The sequence below is a fragment of the Kogia breviceps genome, chromosome 11 (assembly GCF_026419965.1).
Source record: "Kogia breviceps isolate mKogBre1 chromosome 11, mKogBre1 haplotype 1, whole genome shotgun sequence".
NCBI lineage: Eukaryota > Metazoa > Chordata > Mammalia > Artiodactyla > Physeteridae > Kogia > Kogia breviceps.
This window is the reverse complement of record NC_081320.1, coordinates 71,399,864-71,420,226: the sequence shown is the minus strand read 5'-3', so window position 1 is coordinate 71,420,226 and position 20,363 is coordinate 71,399,864. Positions and strand designations below refer to the sequence as shown.

At 40.8% G+C, this 20,363-nt stretch overlaps 1 protein-coding gene across 28 annotated transcripts in view; it reads right to left on the bottom strand.

Annotated features, from left to right (window-relative positions):
- Positions 1–20,363, bottom strand: part of SLC8A1 (solute carrier family 8 member A1) — a 439,650-nt gene that overhangs the window by 25,617 nt on the left and 393,670 nt on the right. For 24 of the 28 annotated variants that reach the window (XM_067007716.1, XM_067007713.1, XM_067007709.1 and 21 more), the window contains one exon: positions 6,188–9,512. In XM_067007716.1, coding sequence (XP_066863817.1) covers positions 9,136–9,512 — 377 coding nt within the window. In that variant the 3' untranslated portion in view covers positions 6,188–9,135. Of the gene's footprint in view, positions 1–6,187; positions 9,513–20,363 lie in introns of those variants that run through there. The other 4 variants (XM_067007723.1, XM_067007701.1, XM_067007705.1 and 1 more) reach the window with 1 other exon arrangement.

The window sequence follows — 20,363 nt, the reverse complement described above, 5'->3', positions numbered from 1 at the left end:
AGGTATCAGTTAATTGTGAACAATGACAAAACAACTATTATTTTCATTTCACTAATGAAATGATTTTTAGAGTTGGAGTGTCAGTGCATTGGCTGGAAAGGAAAAATGCAAGTTTGGACTCCTCACCACTAGGTCCAATACTTAGTGTTTGTTGCTTTCTCAGTGTTTCAAAAAATTCGTTCCATGGCAACCAGTTTGGAAAAAGGGCTTCACTCTCCAAGCAGGCAACAAGTACGTGATGGAGCTGCATGACTGTTTGGAAAGGTTTGAGTCAAACACAACATGCTGGCTCAGAGCAGAAAGGAATCTCTGCAGGTAATATTCACAGCAAGTGAAGAAAATCCTTCTTGCATTGTTCTAATGTTCAAGGACCATATCCATCACGGGGTGAGCAAGGTGGTGATCTGGCTCAAGGACTGGGAGTGATCCCATCTATTTTGCCTACTTCCTGACGCCATCTAGTAACCAAATGGTGGTGTGATTATGATATTAATAGTGATCCGTCTCCCCTGCCTGACTGCTTGTTTGCCTCTAGATACTGTATGAACGGGACGGGGGAGGGCAGGGGTTGGGTACTGATGTTAGTAAATCCCATGTCTCAATGATGAACATAAATTCTCCTGATAGCTTTGCAAAAATGCAGTCTCTGCTTCAGATCTGGGGTTTAAAAGCATCTCTCTCGGTTTTGTGTTTAATATTAAACATCTGAAACAGTCACAGTTTTTAGGAGAAGCAGCAGCTTTAGTTCCTTTTGAAAGGGAGGACAACTCTTTTTTTTTTGCTGGCTTTCTCTCACTGTCCGCAGTTGTTTCTGAGAGATGTGCACGAGGATTAAGAGTCAGAAGTGGGAAAACGGGGCACTGAAGTAGAGCCACTGATGCAACCTAATGCTCACAGGTTCTTTGGGTGCTTATTGGGAAAATTCCCGATCCCATTTTGTTGAGAAAGATACTCGTTTGTTTTAGAAAAGTAAATCTATGCAGAGTCGGTGAGAACAACCTGAGAATATCAAGAATATTTTCAGCCTCACATATGCATTTACCACAGCATCTTCTGTCTCAAAGAAGATTCAGAGTGTCAAATTTCCCATCAGATTATAGATGGCAGCAAAAACCTGTGCTTAGAGTTTTAGACGGAAATATCAGAAATTATTTTCTTGCAAATTGTAACAATAGCAATGTAGCTAACAAAAATGACTTTACGTTTTGGCATGATGCCATCCTTTGCTTAGATCCAATACCACAAAAGTTTATTTGATGAAATATCAATAAAATAAAGTCTTGCAATATTTCCGATAGTAAGTGTCCCAAACAGAGTCCAATATGTAATGAAGCATTTGACTAAACAGGCTCCAGTGACTTGGCATAAACATCACACCCCACTCTGTACCCACTCCTCATCCTTCCCCTTGGAGAAATCTGAGGTACCAACTGGTTGAAACGGCTAGTTTTCCTGTTAGTAAGATCTTGGCAGCAAAACACTAAGGATAAGACAACCAGTGTATATGAGGGTTGAGGGTGGGTTTAGTTGAGAATATCTAAGCTAAACTACAGCGAGTGGAGAATCTACATGTCAGTAGATGATTAGGTATTTGTGGCAAAACTAGGTGGGAGTCCCATTCCTTTTGTCCCAACACGCCAAAACACATTTCTAGAAAATATCAACTAATGTATGGGGGCTGATCTGCTCAGTGCTATGTTTCCAGGAAAATATAAACTCTCATCCTTTTAATCCCCCAGGATTTGACCTAGATGAGGATTTTTTTTCGAGAGCTGTATTCAAAACCCCCCAAAAGACAGAGGGTAATTTGAAAAGTCAGAAAGGAGCCCTAATTGATCCAAAAAACTTTCTATCAGAAATGCTTGCCAAATGAGGAAAGAAAAACGAATTTCTTTCTTTTAAAAATCTACGTATGTTTTTAGAAGGATAGATATAATTAACAGTATTCTAAGCAGTTTTCAAACAACTTTGAATTTACATCTTTAACTAAAAAGGAAAAAAAAAAATTCAGGAATATGCTTCCTTCCAGGTCTCTCCCCCCCTTCTCCCATTTATAAAAGAGATCTGATAAAAAGGAACACCAAGCTGACACGGGCTTTTAGGGCAATCCTAGACATCTGAAAATGCCATTCGAGTTCTTTGACATACAACATCTATTTTTGTATTTATGTATCTCTATGCTCTAGGAAGAGATGGGATAGAGATTTACTTCTGAAACTGTATCTGATTCTCACAGAAATAATCTTCAAATTAGCATTTCAAATCTTTTTGCTTGTTTGTTTTTACACCGGTTGAAATGGCAACTTTCCGTAAAAAGAAGGTTGAAAACAGCATTTCTATTTGCTGTTCATGAAAAGGTCAGTGTTTCACAAGCCTTTTAACTACTGATAGGTCTGTCTGAGCTTTATCGTCTATCTGGGCTAGATTCAAGCTCAGTATCCCATCTGATGTGTTATTATTTTAAATATTCAAATTATTTCTGAAATGTAAATAACATTAAAATAGAATCAGCCTTTTATAAATGAAATTATCAAGTTATTATGTTGTGAAATTTAGAAACTTCATGGCTTAAAAAAAGATGGAAATTATTGGAGGCATATTTTTTAGGAGACACCTGTATAAGTCGTGCATTACACAAAGTAACTCAGCAGTATAGAAAAGTGTGCCAAAAGCATACTTTTTTTTTGGTTGCCAAAGCCAAAAGTTATGCATGCTCAGCTTTGATTTTCATATAAAAACTGAGAATGAGAGTGTTAATTGTACTGTTGTTTCTAAAAACTGGGAATTCATTTTCTGTAAGGATAATGGCTTTCAAGTATCTTAGACAAGGGTAGCCTGGGATGAGACCTTAACAATTTTCTTTTGGCTAATTCTCTCATTTTTAAATATGTTCTTGTCAAGAACATAGATAATTCTCACCCACATCATTATTTTAGCCATGTTCTTTAATTATATGAGTATCAAGAGAATGGAAAATCTTTTAAGATGTCTTCCTTGGGAAGAAATTACAAATTGTAATGTTGAGTATAAGAAGGTAGAGAATTATTTTTCTTATAACTAGACACATGGGCCATATCAGCTTTATCTTAAATATTTATATAATTTAGTCTTTCTAGGTGAAATATTTTGAAGAGTGGTTATATATTTGGTATATATTTAAGAGAAACCGTTCCTTCCACTTGTAAAGAATGGAATCTTCACACTGGAGGATGGGTCACTGCAAACCTAGGATCATGTTTTTAGGAAAGATCTCCTTGGACAATTTATCTATTGCTCTACCATGTGGCTTTAAGAGGTCTCATAACCAATGCTGTAAATTAAATGTGGGTTATTTCAACTTCGGAATGTAGGGGAAATGTCTTTGAAAATGTCTGGGCCATATCCTTCCAGGCAAATAAACAATTTCCAGTACAGAGGGCTGTATAATGATTCTACTAAATTAATTCCCTTCTACACTACTGGATTTGGGTAGGTAGATCTCTTTGCAATCAATGAATTAGGAGGGCTGGGCTCTGCATTAACTGTCAAAATTGACTCAGTAACATTGACGTTAGCTAATTTCTCTCTTGGTGTGTTTGGTTACTAATGTGAATTTCCCTACCATTTGCATATCATGAATGTAATAACTACAGAGAAGCATTTGATCCACTCATATTTCTTGGAGGCATGGAAGCTATATATGATGTGTTTCTATGGTTATACACCTCACGTTTGGAGATGTACGTGGGGGTCTTTATCCTCGACCCATACCTACATATATTTATAGAATAAAAGGCTAGGTAGGTGGGCACTAAAACATGAAGCATGTGATCCAGAGAGGAACAAAATGAACAGTGCTGCTGCAGTGTATAGCTGTAGGGTCTAATCCTGTCCTAAACATTTATAGAGATACCACTGTCTGATGACTGTTTTCCAGGTGGAACGTCATTATATTTGACTTTCCAATAACAAATTCACTTTCAATTAAATATAACCAGAGTATTTTTAGTATGAGCCTTTTCCGCATTGTTGAGAGGTCATAGTAAACACTACTAAGGGTAATGAATATGATGGGAATAGCCATGGAAGAACTACAAAGGTTGGAAATCAGGGGGAAAAAAAAGGTTGAGATTGCATATTCCCAAGGGGACACCTCTCTGGATCTTTGAAAAAAGGTTAAACTGCATGATTCTAAAGAATGTGAGCAGGTTAAGCATCTGTAAAATACTGCATTGATTACCAGGCAATTCTGGGCAAGCAATTCTTCCTGTAAAGACATGGGTCATAATTCTAACTACAAAGTTATGTTGCTTTTTTGAAGTTATAATGTTCTGTTCTACAAATCAATCAATCAATGAAAATAATTTATACAATGACCACTGATCTAAAAGTCCCATAGGAAAGTCAATCAGAGGACCTTTGACAAAATGGAAATTGGGAGAGCCTCTGAATGCATCTTTTTGGATATCTTGGCAGGGAAAATGTCACAGCTAGATACTCACCCATTTCTCATTGACTGGAATGATGAAGCACTCTCTCCCTTGGGAGTCCCACCACTTAGTGGTTGCTCCTCCTATAGGTAAGACATTCTCTGCTTTGGGAGATGATTAACCACGGCCGGATTAAGCTCTAAAAATTAAATGTCTCTTCTAATTGTTTCCCCTTCCTATGCTATCTTTGCAGGTGAAATTCCATCAGGACCTACCAACACTTGACATATGTGGGGTGGAAGACAATGAATGTGGCTAGAGGTGATAAGAACACAACGGTTGGAAAGAAGAGCAGAAATGCAATCCATTACCAAAATCTGTAAGTAGATCTGAATGAAAGTTAATGAAGCCACTCATCACAGCACCTTTCTTTCTTTGTAAGATAAGTATGATTTTTGTATGTCTTTTCTATGTAATATGCTTGTTTATCAATTGAAATGCTCAATTTTACCAACAGCTGGAATGTCTTGGCCATGTGCAGTGATTTACTACAGCAAAAGCCAAGTGTCATTTTTAGGTCACTGTAAGATCCAGTGTCGTACATGGTTGATCATGAAATGGCCAAATATTCTTGAAGTTATGAAACTATACTCATGACTTGCTCTGGATATAACTGCCCACAATCAGACACAGACAGAAAACCATAATCAAGGAGAAACTACACATCTTGGGCCAGGAAACACTGAAAGAAGTCTTAAAGGAGTTGATTTACATTCTTGAGAAAGTGAAGTTTTGTCACCATTAGAGAATGTAGGGCTTCATCATCTACCAGAGGAAGTGTGTTATTTTTCTGATTGCTCCCACAATGTTCTCAGATGTAAGCAGCCAAACTGGTGAATCTCACTTTGACAGATTAGGAGCAGGGGCCCTGGGCTGTGGAATCAACAATGAATCTAGCCCCCTGTGGACAAGACCATGTGTACAATGATCTTTTATTAATCGTGAGACCACTGCGGGGGAAGGTATTGCATTAGGAAGTCTCACTGTGGATGAGAGCCACCTATCAGAATAGCTGCAGACGTGAAGACAGCATGCTTTATAAGATTACAAGAAGAAAAAACTTAGTGTGTTTATGCTGTGAGCCACAAGAGCAAAGCTCCATAAAACCTTCACTGGTGGAAGGCTTGAATCGGAATCTTTGAAAGAATAAAATTAGCTTATAAGAGGTGAGAATCATTGGGCCACGGCATTTTGCTGAAGAGTTGCTCAACAGTCAAGGCTACTCTGGTCACTGGATTATTATTATGCTGTTATGCTATTATGTTGTTGTTATTATTTTGCTGTTAAAGAAGTAGATGTTGGCTGCTCATTCTGTGTTAAACCAAAGATTGGGTCCCAGGAGACACATTAATTGTTGATCCAAGAAAATTACCTTCCCATAGGAAAGTGTTCTGTGTATGACCATATATGGATATAATATGGGAATCCTAAAGAAAAATTTTAAGACAATGAGATGCATAAAGTATCACTTATCTCAATATTCTGACCCTGTGCTCCGCTCCTTTGGGACATTAAAAGGAAACAATGCATGACCAAAGGGTTGACATTTGCCAAGTCAAATACTGGGCATCTATTTTCTTTCTTTTGGATGAGGATACCAATTGCACAAAAATACCTTTTTGGTCTTTATTTCTTCAAAACATGAAAACAAAAGATGAAGTAGATGACAATGAGAAGAGAGAAAACATTCCATACAGAATATGCTGTATCACTAGTGATTAAATCAGAAACAATTAGAAACTTTATTTGTCTGTGTCAATAGTGTGTACCATTTATAAGGAACAGCACAATCAGTGCACTTCCCCCCCAAGCTGTGCATAATACACACAAAATAATCAAACAAAATAATTTTACACGACTATAATTCCTAATACAACCCTGAACAACCAGAATCATATTTTCTCTAAAACATGAAAATTTAAAAAGCAAAAAAACCAAAAAGCTTTGAAGTTGACCAACAGCAAGGATTTCTTAAAGTCCTTTGTGAAAATTTGCTATGGGATTATTAACATTCCAAATATGGCTAGAAAGGAGGGCAAAGTCTTTCTAATGTTTCAACAACTCATATCCCTTGACAATTTACTTGGTGTTCCTAGGCTAGCTTTCTATTTAATAAATCTTCAAAGAAACAAACAAAAAAATGGGTTAGAGTTTGCCCTCAAAGGAGTTAGGCCACCAGCGTGTTGGGCCATGACAGGTAGGGGTGAGGCTCCAAGAGATAGGAGAAATTGTAGAGCTGTGGGGGGCATAGAAAAGTACTGCTGTCCAACAAAGATAAAAATTGGGGTTAATTGGGGCTTCTCAGTGATCTGGATCACCAGCACAATCGCCTTACTTGATTTAAAATGGGAAGATGTGCAGATCTGCAAGATTGGCTAAGGATACATAGCATGCTTTTCGTACCCTATGCCTTATACTGTCTCAGTTAAAGAAAATCTTAGATATTTAGGCAAGAGGGTTTCGGAATAGTGTTTTTCTCATAAGATCAAACTGTTTCCATGTGGCTGTGTTAACCCCCTCTGGGCAGGGATCTGGGCTGTCTTGTCCATGGTTTAATCCCCAAGAGGTAGCACAGTACCTGGCATACTGAGTGGGTAACCAGCATTTAATTATTCATTCGGTCACCCAGTGTTTATTAAATGAGGAATGAGCGTGATTATTAAGTGGAAGAAAATACAAATTAAAATTGTTGAGAGTTAAGTATCTTTGAATCAATACAGAGGGGTGTCTCTGGCCTGGGATTCTTTATGGATAGAGAAGTGTCTGAGAGGGGACCTAAGTCATTCCATTTATACCTCATTCGTGGACTCATGGCTTTGGAATGTTGGGTTTATCCACACTCTCTGATACTGTGAAACAGAAAGAGCCATTCCTTTTCCAGGGTTAAAAATCTGCCAGGGCAATGCTCCTGGGAGGCACTCGTCATCCCATTTAATTGCTTCCTCCTTAGTCCTACGTAGAGAAGATACACTTTTAAAGGCCTGTTGCTCACCATGGCTTCTTTCCTCCTCAGGAACTGCACATACTATCAGAGGGGTCTGGACGGTGAAAGAAACAGGGCTCCAAATTGCCTTTTACATACAAAAATAAAATGAACAAACCAGCACTATCTACCCTCTGTGCCAGACAGAGCAGATGTGAAATAAATACTTTGGGGGCAGGGGTGTTGTGGGAATGGAGCCTTTCAAAGCTCAGGCACACCTAACGCATCCCCTTCTCTGCATGCCCTCCTCCTTGGCCTTCCTGAACCAACAGGTGAGTTTTTGAGGCTCTGATGTGTACCAAGTGGCTAATTTTCCATGAAGATACTTTGTAGTTTGCCTACTGTCCTCTCAATAGCTTTAACTTCCCATGTAACAGTTATTGCTTCTTGGAAATGAACATGCAGATCCACGAATAAGCCATTTTCTCCTTTTATCCCTAATCAAACTCAATAACAACACAAAAGTTACAACTCAGGTGAAAAGAAAACTCACTTATGTCTTCAATGTCCAATCAATCAACGTTGTCTAATGGGAGAACAGTATATGCTATACTCTACTATATACAGATACGCTTTGTTTTGTTGTATTTGTTTTTCATCCATGCACTGTGTAACAGGTATCACGACAACATTCCCAAACAGGCACATGAAGGAGGAGCAAAATGTTCGGTCATGACTGGAACAGGAGTGTGCAGGCCATGGATGCTTTTGAAAACAGAACTGACGGACAATCCCAGGCAAGAGCAACAACATGGGACTGGGACACATACTGATGCAAATGGAAAAGGATGATGTGCTTTGGGAATGGGGTTATTCTTCCTGTCTGTATGAGGGGTGGTGAGCAGGAAGAGGAGGGGTGGGGTGGGGGGCCTGGGGGGGTTAGCAGGGCTGGAACACCAGAATATAAGGGCCTTGCTAATCACAGTCCAGTGCTAAAGAGATAAGGATTTTGCATGTTCCTGGGAATCTAGGCTCGATGTTCCTGTACCTGGTGAACAAGAATGCCAGGCATCCTATCTTTCACTATCCGACTCTATCTAGGACCATGACTTTTCTGGGCTCCATTCCAGCTGCCATGCTGCTTCTTGGAGGCAGCTTCACCTCTGCTCCCGTCCCAGAGTTGAGCATGAAATTTAGTTATATGGTGAAGACATGCTTCTTTCTTTTTCCATGCCCATTTCCTCTCTTAATCCAAAATAATTTTTTAAATGTTTGGGGGAAGGGAGAGTAATCTTAACGATTTCCATTTTTACCCAAAACCCATTTGCATTTAGATTGGTCATCACCTCCCACAAGAGAAGCAAAAACCCTGATCCTCCCCCCAAAAAACCAAAACGAAAACCTAACATCAACTACCTCCCCAACCCCCGCCCCAAACAAGCAAAAACAAACAGAAAACAAATCAAAGACTTAATGATTTATGAACCCGGGGGAGAACACAGCCCTCAGAGGCTGAGCTGCACAGATGGCCCTGCCTCCATGCCCGGTTCAACGTGACAAAGCCCCTGGGAACAGGAGGTGATGCCTTCTCACTCCGGCCCTAGTACAGTCTGCTTGTGAAGCTGGATTCCATCAGCAGGTAAGTGGACATGACAAATGTCAGTTTCTTCTGTTCGTTATACATAATTTTTTATGTATATATATGTATATATATATATAAATTTACTACATCTGATTGTTCCTTTAGAAGCCTTTTATGTGGCAGTAGGCCTCCAGGGAGGAGAAGAAAATGTACAAGAGCCACAGGAGCACAAAGAGGCAGGATGTGAGGAGCTTGGCAGTCCGGGGCCCACCCAGCTCACCTCCGATTTCTGGCCTCCGCCGATACAGCAGCACCCCGACATTGATGAAAGCAAAAATGGTGAAGAGAGTGACGGAGAAAGCTAGCGTGCCAGGGGACACTTTGAACTGTTCCCCGTTGGCCGCGTGGTAGATGGCAGCGATGGACCAGGCCACGCCAATTCCCAGGAAGACATTCACTGCGTTGCTGCCTGTGACGTTACCTATGGATGCATCTGCGTACTGGTCCTGGGTGGCGGCCACTTTGCTTGCAAATGTGTCTGTGGAGGAAGAAGAAAAAGGCAATGACCCTTAGCCACTTAACGAGGTCTCTGGAGCGCTGGCAGCTTCAGCTGTGTACTCTGGAATCAAACCCTCGATGGAAACCCCGTGACAAGGACAGAGCTTTGATGTTCCCTCGAGTCCCAGTCGTGTGGTCAGAACGACAGGATCCAGGTATCAGGACCTGCTGACTTATAGGTGACCTTGGTCGAGTTCTTTACCCCCGGATACCACGGTTCTTTGTACCACTGAGTTTGCAGGGAGGCATTTTTCAGAGCGTTATCACGGCCTATCTACATCACAATCAGATGGGGATCCTTCTTAAGAATGAATATTACCAGGCTCCGTCCAGCCGTGCTAGATCATAGCTGCCGGGACTCAGGAACATGTTTTTACGACATGCTGAAAGATTCTAGGTCGAGGAAGTCTGAGAATGGCTGCTGAAGGGTATTACTGAAGGCTGCTGTATCATCAGCTCTAGTTTATAGATGAGAAGGTTCAGGGCTCAGGAAATATTTCCAAAGATTCAAGAGCAAGTCAGTGGTGGAAGTGAAACTGACTGACCCATGATAACAACTGCCATTTGCCTAGAGCCTTACAAATAGGAAAGCAGGTTCACCTATGTTATTGTGTTGATGGTGACAATTCTATGAGGAGAGGAAACTTTATAGGTGAGGATACTGGGCTCAGAGAGGTGCAACATCACACAGCAAGGAAGAAGCCCCGTTAAGGCTTGAGCTCAGGCCTCCTGCCTTCATGCAAATACTGTTCATCGTTCTATTTCACCCTTCCCTGGCCTGGCATGTTAATGGCCATCCTTAGAGCTCTTTGTTCACCCATAATCCTGTATGCATCTTTTCTCTGAAGCTGGGAAAAATCATACATCTCCTTTCTCTAACAAGATTGACTTACACTTGGTGAGCGGAGCACAGGGGCTTAGTGCAAACTTGAGTCCGAGGGCGTCGAAATCTGCCTGCACAACTGAACGTGTGACCCCAGGCAGACGACTTAATTTTTCTGAGACTCAATTTCCTAATCTGTGAAATGAGGATAGTAATGCCCACTTCAGAGTGCTTTTGTTAAATTGAGCTATAATATGTAAAATGCTAACGTTTCTTTGTACAAAGCAAGAGTAGCTCCTTTTGTTGCTTTGGGAAGACAATGTGAATGGAGCTGCCTAGATCCATTTATTAAAAGCTGATGTTGGGGGTGCTTCCCTGGGGGCGCAGTGGTTGAGAGTCTGCCTGCGGATGCAGGGGACGCGGGTTCGTGCCCCGGTTCGGGACGATCCCACATGCCGCAGAGCGGCAAAAAAAAAAAAAAAAAAAGTTTTGACGCTGGATCTGAAATAGCTCCCTTTATTAAGAATGTGAACAGGACTTGTAAACTATTTAACTTCCTTTCTATATGCTCACCTAGTTACTGGCATCAAAGTCCTTTCAGTTACCTCTGCAAAAATACGTTGCACAGTCGGTTTAGAGTAGATATTAGTAACTGTCACGTTGCACTCACGTTTGCAAAGCCAGCAATGGCAGGTATGCTGTTACTACAAGGCATTGCGCTCTGAGCATGCGTGTAGTTGTGCGATACCTGGATTACTCTCTCCCCTCTGTTGCTATTCGTTGCCACTTCCAATGAGGATGATACATAAAGCACATACGTTTCTATCAGCCTGTAGAGTCTTGTGCTTTTACCATGGGTGCTGAGAAGCTACTGGATCTGTGGTGTCACATTCTTTCTGAAAGGTAAATGGTTAACCTTGAGGGCCCATCTCACTGATTCTGACCTGTCTGTGACGGAAAGCAGACTTTAGTTACTGTTTTATAAAGAGGCGGACTGCTTACTCTGTGCTACACATGTTATACGGATATTTTCATTCAACCCTCTTATCAACCTTATAGAGCAGATGTTATTACTCCGCTTTTACAATGTGGGAAACAGTGATGTTGTGACACAGTATGCCTCTTGGACAGGGTGTCCGTCAACAAAGCAAGGATTTTGAAACCAAATCTGTTTGATTTCAGAGTCCATTCTCACCCTAGACCTCACTGACCCTCCTAGGAAGGCTAAAGGTTTCCTTCCCTCTCTGTCCATTGCAGGTTGCCCTGTTCCTTCCACTCAGAAACCTTGAAACAGCTCCTTCCTGTATCAGTGAGAGCAAAGACCGAAGGAGGTAGAGGCAGCTTGCTAACCTGTCCTGCTGGATGGATGCTGCCTTTTTGCATTCGTGATCACACACTGCAGCCCTATCGGGACTATCACAACAGAGGCAGGTGAGTAAAAGCCCAGCGAGACGATCTTCACGGTCTCTTGCTGTTTATTATTAAGAGTTGTTAGGACCTGACACAGCAGCAGCCTCAAAAACAATGAAGTCATTTTGCTTTGACTTTTCGAGGACAGGCAGACAGCTCAGCAAGGAAAGTAAAGGAACAGAGTCTAAAGCAGGAGGAAGCCACTTACAGCTCAGCTGCTGCTGAGGATCACCTGAGATGTTATTCTGCGGCGGCAAGTGACTGGGGCGGGGGGGGTGCCGTCCCCCCCATGCTGCAGGGGCGGGGACCTGGCATGTTCCACAGCATACGCATGCATACCTCCCCCGGCACGCGGTATGTGGCATTCTAGATTTCCTGGGTGCCCCATCTCCACTTGGAAACCCTGGACTTTCTGGATGGCATCTTTGCTGCCGCTCCAGAAGGGAATGAGGCACAAATTCAAAGGTTTACTGGGCCCTCCTGGGTCTGCAGGGACTTCTTCTCCCTTAAGCCATTTTTCAATAGCCTATTCATGTGAATAGCACATGAGAATTCTTGTAATAATAGGTTTCCTGTTTACAAATGCCTTTCTTTGGATTCTCTGAAAATTAGTTGCCAAAGTGATTAGCTCCTCACATAAATGAAATATGTTTGGGCCTCTGAATCAGGGAGGTTTTCTTTACCTGGGTTACACATCAGACCTTTGCTTTTCAATTCAAAAGCGGTGTAAAAAAAAAAAATGGTAGAAACACAAGTAAATCCAAACCATCAGCCTTAACTGCAACAGAGACAACTCCGTTTTCCAAATGAAGAGAGATGGATTCTCCCCAAACTACCTTCTCTCACCGCTGCTTAGTGCACAGAGCAGCAGACCAGACTGCAGGCGAGGCCCTGCCAAGCCTGACCCTGAATGCTAAGCCCGCAACCTGCTTATGGCTGAACAAGGCAAAAGCCACTCAAATGCCATGCCCCAGAGTGAAGTCCAAACAAGGACTGTTGACATGGTGTAAGCATATTCAGAACTCGGCCCGTTGAATACAAACATGTATGAATCAGCTTTCCACTGTGATTGGTACAAACTAAGTTATGTTGATAATCATTAAATGTGTGTATACCTATACCTACATATATACTTCAGGTTAGTATTCTAATAGTAAGTTTTGCTTCTAACTCCCACCTTGAATTCTAATGAATTTTATTTTTATAGTTTTCCTTTCTTATAGACATCTTTATTCTCAAACTTCAGTTCTATTCATTGCTCAGCCAGATTATAATTTGCTTGCAATGTCCTTTATTATCTAATAAGATTCACAACAGGAATAATCTTGGCAAATATCGATGGGGTGGACACATGGACTAGTCACTATTCTGAGCCCTTTGATCAGCCCCTGTAAACTTCTTGACGGAAATGCAAGCACTAAGATTATACTCTTTTTTTTTTTTGGCTGCACTGTAAGGCATGCAGGACCTTAGTTCCCCGGCCAGGGATCAAACCCGCGCCCCCTGAATTCTAACAAATTTTAAATTAGTTGTAGAGTTTTAGACTTTTGGTCCTGCCTCCTCGGTACCCACTAACAGGGAAGATTTGTTTGGGAGGCAGTGTGGCTGGAATTAAGCCACATGTTACAGAGTCGGGACATAATTGTTCTCTGCATCTAACTTTGGCGGCTAAGTCATCTAGTCAATATGCAGGACTATTGACTAGATATCAACACACTCCCCTTTCCTCCAGAAATGATTTTTTAACTGAACTTAAACTTTATCGCTATATACAGACTAAGCCTCAAACACCTCTTCTGTAAAAAGGATAGTTCTTACGGCCCTGCAGGTCGCAGGAAGGGTTTACGTATTCCCTAGAGTACCATCCCACGTAGTGTATCTTCGTCTTGACTCTTAGCGTGTGCTGGGGGCCAGCTGTGCAACACTCAAGTGCTTCGCTCTCAGGAGCAGATTTTGACTGGAGCCCAGCCTGCTACGGAGGCATGGTTGCTGCCTCCCATCACCTGTGAGTTACTGATGACGCAGGGGACAGACCAGGTGGTTCAGAGCTTCCTGCTGCGTTAGTGGGAGAAGTCTCATCAAGGGGACCCTCTGGTGTGTTCTTGGGCAAGACACTCACTCTCTGCGGGGGTTCTGGTTTCCTAACTTTACTGTTTGGGTGGTACATAGAATACATCAAGAGACTAACTTCATATATATGATTTTGGTGGGATTTTTCTTTTTTTGCAGGCATTTGTACGTGACCACTTACCTTCCTTCAAATTGACTAACGATGACGATATCTCATTTTAAAGAATAAATGACCTAGATGAAATAGTCATAAGTGACCTCTAGACCTGAAGATCTTGCCAGTGATGAAATTGTGGCAATATTTATGGAGTTGAACCACACAGCACAGGGTCATTTGACCTCTTAAAAATAGGTAAGAAAGGTTGGCAAGGTTACTTACTTCAAATCACAGGACCATTTATATGAGTGTAGCCATGCAATAACGTGGCGGTGATGGCTGTTTCAGATAGTGTGTACCATGTCAATCAAGTGTGCATATCACTGGCACTGGAAATACTGGGAGAGCCTAGTTAAAAAATAAATGAAGATTTGGGGCTCCACCCTTCACCCACTTCATCAGACTCTCTGAGAAAAAGACACAGGAATACACATTTTAATAAGTGCCTGAGGTGCCTAGCTTTCACACCAAGGTTCAAGAACCACAGCTCTCAGGCATGGAAATGGAAGCTACTACTCCCTATGCTCACAGTTTGGAGGGGCCTTGCTGGCAGGAAGAGATGTTTGAGTTTCAGGGAAGCAGCTAATTGAAGAGAAGTAAGGAGCAGCTGATTTCTCTTAGAGACAGTGATGCCTTCCGATAGAGTGGTCATTTGCTCATAAAACAGCTTGGTGGAGGGGCTGGGACTGCTTGACCATGAAGTCCCCCACTCTCAAGTTGTGCTATACTCTTAATTTTTTTTGAAAAAACAAAAAACAAAAAACCCCATTCCAGCATGGCAACTATAAAAGGCCAAGGAAAGAGTGAAATTTACTTAAATTCATTGAATTCTGGCTCTTTCACTTGCCAGGTAAGAAGCTTACCTACTTTAATATGGTTTTGAGGGAAATGAATTAACATGAACAGCGCTCAGAATAGGGCCTGGTACTTAATGAGTGCTCAATATTAGTAATTATTTTTATAATACAATACAACAGAGCCAGATCCCAAGAGAATCCATAAGTGGTCTAGAATTGTGAGTTACTGTAATGATTCCAAACTTCCGGGGGGTTATAACATCCTTTAAAGACATATTAACTTTATGGTCCTAGGTATTTAAAAATGTGGTAGAACATACAATTATTCTTAAGATCAAAGAGATTTTTATTTTGAAAATTCCATATAACCTAAGTCATAAAAAGATATTAGAGATCTGGTTTATGGCCCTAATTTTACTAGTGACTGAAAGGCAGACCTCTTTGCTTAAACAACGTATGTATTCCTCTCTATTCTTTCCTCTCTTCTATGCACTTTTTGTTTCCCTCTTTGAGAATTCAAATGGAAATTTTATTTATGTACTAATTCCTCTGTCACTAAGAACCGTAAACAAGCTTTTGCTTTTGGTTGTGATATTTATTTACCCCGGTAAATATGAAACCCACACTTTCTTCCTTACATACACATACTCACTTCACTGGTTCAAACAAAAAGAAACCTTGTTTGGCATCCAAGTGAAGTTTAAGAGATCAGGGAATTACTGACATTTGACTGAATAATGACCAGTTAGGAGAGGAGGAATTGTAAAAACTGAAAAAGGGAAAAACACTTAAAATTTCTGCCCATAAAAACTGTCCCTGAAAAAGAAATGGAGACAATGACACCTATTTTTAGAAGAGAAGAAAAGAGGTAAGTGAAAAGCTCAAGAGGACTCATGTTGGCAGGTCAGAACACCTGTTTCTACTCATTTTTATCACCAGGGTAACTTTTGAAAAATACCAAATTGTGAGGTCCACTATGAGTTTCTGCTTCCTTGGTCTGAGCACTGGCATTTTTTAAAGCTCCCCAAGCGGACTGAGGTCCACTAACCAACTACTCAGAACCCTTGCTTCACCCTCTGTGTAAGGACAATGGCACCTTCCCTGGATTAGCTGAGATAATGCATGGAATAGCTCTGACATGTAGGTCAACAAAATCAGTATTTGGGGAACAACAGGATGGAGACAAGATAGCAGAGTGGAAGGACGTGAGCTCACCTCTTCTCATGAAAACACCAAAATCACAACTAATTGCTGAAAAACCATCAACAAAAAAAACCACTTGCCAAAGAAGCCAAAATGAGCCGGTAGGAGGGGCTGAATTGTGATAAAATCATATCCCATACCCACTGGGTGGGCAACCCACAAACTGGAAAATAATTATGTCACAGAAGTCCTCACAAGAGTGAAAGTTCTGAGCCCCATGTCAGGCTCCCAGCCTGGGGGTCTGGCAACAGGAGGTGGAGCCCCCAGAGAATCTGGCTTTGAAGGCCAGCCAGGGTTTCATCACAGGAATTCCACAGGACTGGGGGAAAGAGAAACTCCACTCTTGGGAGGGCATACATGCACAAGGTCTTGTGCACACCAGGACCCAGTGAAAAAATCAGTGGCCTCATAAGGACCTGGGCCAGACCTACCTGCTGGTGGTGGAGGTCTCCTGCAGGGGCAGGGGTGGCTGTGGCTCACTGTAGGGACAAAGACACTGGCAGTGGTAGTTCTGGGGCATACTCATGGGTGTGAGCCCTTGGGGAGGCCACCATTTTCTCACCAAGACCTGGCCCCACCCAACAGGCTGTAGGCTACAATGCTGGGACTCCTCAGTCCAGACACCCAACAGGGCAGGAACACAGCCCCACCCATCACATCAGCAGACAGGCTGCTTAAAGTCTTCCTGAGCATATACAGCTGCCCACTAAACTCACCCCTTGACATAGCCCTGGCCACCAGAGGGACATACCCAGTTCCACCCACCAGTGGGCAGGAACAAGTCTCTCCCACCAGGAAACTTGCACAAAGCTTCTGAGACAACCTCATCCACCAGGGGCCAGACCGCAGGAACAAGAAGAACTACAATCCTGCAGCCTGTGGAACAGAAACTGCAATCACAGAAAGTGAGAAAAAATGAGACAGGAGAGGAAATGTCCCAGATGAAGGAACAAGATAAAACACCAGAAGAACAATTAAGTGAAGGGGCAATCTACCCAAAAAAGAATTCAGAGTAATGATAGTGATCCAAAATCTTAGAAAATAAATGGAGGGATGGAGCAAGAAGATACAAGAAATGTTTAACAAAGACCTAGAAGAACTAACAAACAGAGAGGAACAATATGATAACTGAAATGAAAAATACACTAGAAGGAATCAAGAGCAGAATAAGTGAGACAGAGCAACAGATAAGTGACCTGGATGATAGATTGGTGAAAATCACTGCCATGGAACAGAATAAAGAATGAAAAGAAATGAGGACAGTCTAGGGGACAACATTGCAAACACCAACATTCACATTAAAGGGGTCCCAGAAGGAGAAGAGAGAGAGAAACGACCTGAGAAAATACTTGAAGAGATAACAGCTGAAAACGTCCTTAACCTGGGAAGGAACCAATCACCCAAGTCCAGGAAGCACAGAGAGAGTCCCATACAGGATAAACCCAAGGAGGAAACACACCAAGACACAGAGTACTCAAATTGACAAAAATTAAAGACAAAGAAAAAATATTAAAGGCAACAAGGGGAAAGCAACAAATAACATACAAGGGAAATCCCATAAGGTTATAAACTGATTTCTCAGCAGAAACTCTGTAGGCCAGAAGGGAGTGGCACAATATATTTAAAATGATGAAAGGGAAGAACCTGCAACCAAGAAGACTCTATCCAACACTGCTCTCATTCAGATTCAACAGAGAAATCCAAAGCTTTACACACAAGCAAAAGCTAAGAGAATTCAGCACCACCAAACCAGCTCTACAACAAATGCTAAAGGAATTTCTCTAGGTGGAAAAGAAAAGGTGACAACTAGAAACAAGAAAATTATGAATGGAAAAGCTCACCTGTAAAGGCAAACATATAGGAAAGGTAGGAAATTACCCATACACAAATATATCAAAACCAGCAATCATGAGAAGAGGAGAGCAAAACTGCAGGATATTGGAAATGCATTGGAAATTAAAAGGCCAGCAACCTAAAACAATCTTGTTTATATACAGATTGCTATATCAAAACCTCATGGTAACCAAACTGAAAATCTACAATAGATATACACACACACACAAAAAAGGAATCCAAACACAACACTAAGTTAGTCATCAAATCACAAGAGAACAAGAGGAGGGAAGAAAAAAGGCCTACAAAAATGAACCAAAAACAATTACAAAAATGGCAATAAGAGCATACATATTAATTACCTTAAACGGATTAAATGCTCCAACCAAAAGACATACACTGGCTGAATGGATACAAAAACAAGACCTGTATACAGGCTGTCTACAAGAGACCCACTTCAGATCTAGAGACACATACAGACTGAAAACAAGAGGATGGAAAAAGCTATTCCATGCAAATGGAAACCAAAAGAAAGCTGGAGTAGCAATTCTCATATCAGACAAAATAGACTTTAAAATAAAGAATGTTACAAGAGACAAGGAAGGACACTCCATAATGATCAAGGGGTCAATCCAAGAAGAAGATATAACAATTGTAAATATACACGCACCCAACGTAGGAGCACCTCAGTACATAAGGCAAATTGCTAACAGCTATAAAAGGGGAAATCGACAGTAACAAAATAACAGTAGACTTTAACACTCCACTTTCACCAATAGACACATCATCCAAAATGAAAATAAATAAGGAAACACAGGACTTAAACAACACATTAGACCAGATGAATTTAACTAATATTTATAGAGCACTCCATCCAAAAGTACCAGAACACACATTCTTCTCGAGTGCACATGGAACATTCTCCAGGACTGATCACACGCTGGGCCAAAAAGCAAGCTTCAATAAATTTAAGAAAATTGAAATCATATCAAGCATCTTTTCCGACCACAACACTTTGAGGTTAGAAATCAACTACAAGAAAAAAAAAAAAACTAAAAAACACAAACACATGGCGACTAAACAATATGCTACTAAACAACCAATGGATCACTAAAAAAAAAAAAAATCAAAGAGGAAATAGAAAAATACCTAAAGACAAATGAAAAAGAAAGCACAACAATCTCAAGCCTATGGGATGCAGCAAAAGCACTTCGAAGAGGGAAGTTTATAGCAATGCAATCCTACCTCAGGAAACAAGAAAAACCTCAAACAACCTAAACTTACATCTAAAGAAACTAGAGAAAGAAGAACAAACAAAACCCAAAGTTTTGTTTGTAGAAGGAAAGAAAGTTAGTAGAAGGAAAGAAATCATAAAGATCAGAAATAAACGAAATATAGATGAAGGAAACAATAGAAAAGATAAATGAAACTAAAAGCTGGTTCTTTGAGATTAACAAAGTTGATAAACCTTTAGCCAGACCCATCAAAAAAAAGAGGGAGAGGGCTCAAATCAAAATTATATATGAAAAAGAAGTTAAAATGGAAGCCACAGAAATACAAAGGATCATAGAGACTACTACAAGCAACTCTATGCCAATAAAATGGACAACCTAGAAGAAATGGACAAATTCTTAGAAAGGTACAGTCTCCCAAGACTGAACCCGGAATAGAAAATATGAACAGATCAATCACGTGTACTGAAATTGAAACTGTGATTTAAAAACTCCCAACAAACAAAAGTCCAGGACCAGATGGCTTCACAGGCAAATTTTATCAAACATTTAGAGAAGAGTTTACACATATCTTTCTGAAACTCTTCCAAAATATAGCAGAGGGAGGAACACGCCCAAACTCATTCTACAATACCACCATCACCCTGATACCAAAACCAGACAAAAATGTCACAAGAAAAGAAAACTACAGACCAATAACATTGATGAACACAGATGTAAAAATCCTAAACAAAATACTAGCAAACTGAATCCAAAAATACATTAAAAGGATCATATACCATGATCATGTGTGATTTATCCTGGGGATGCAAGGATTTTTCAATATCCACACATTAATCAGTGTGATACACCACATCAAAAAGTTGAAGAATAAAAACCATATGGTCATCTCAATAGATGCAGAAAAAGCTTTTGACAAAATTCAACACCAATTTATTATAAAAACTCTCCAGAAAGTGGGCATAGAGGGAACCTACCTCAACATAATAAACGCCATATATGACAAACCTACAGCTAACATCATTCTCAATGGTGGAAAGCTGAGAGCATTTCCTCTAATATCACGAACAAGACAAGGATGTCCACTCTCGCCTCTTTTTTCAACTTAGTTTTGGATGTCCTAGCCATGGCAATCAGAGAAGAAAAATAAAAGTAATCCAAATTGGAAAAGAAGAAGTAAAACTGTCACTGTTGGCAGATGACACAATACTATACATAGAAAATCTTAAAGATGCCACCAGAAAACTACTAGAGCTCATCAATGAATTGGTAAAGTTGCAGGATACAAAATTAATACACAGAATCT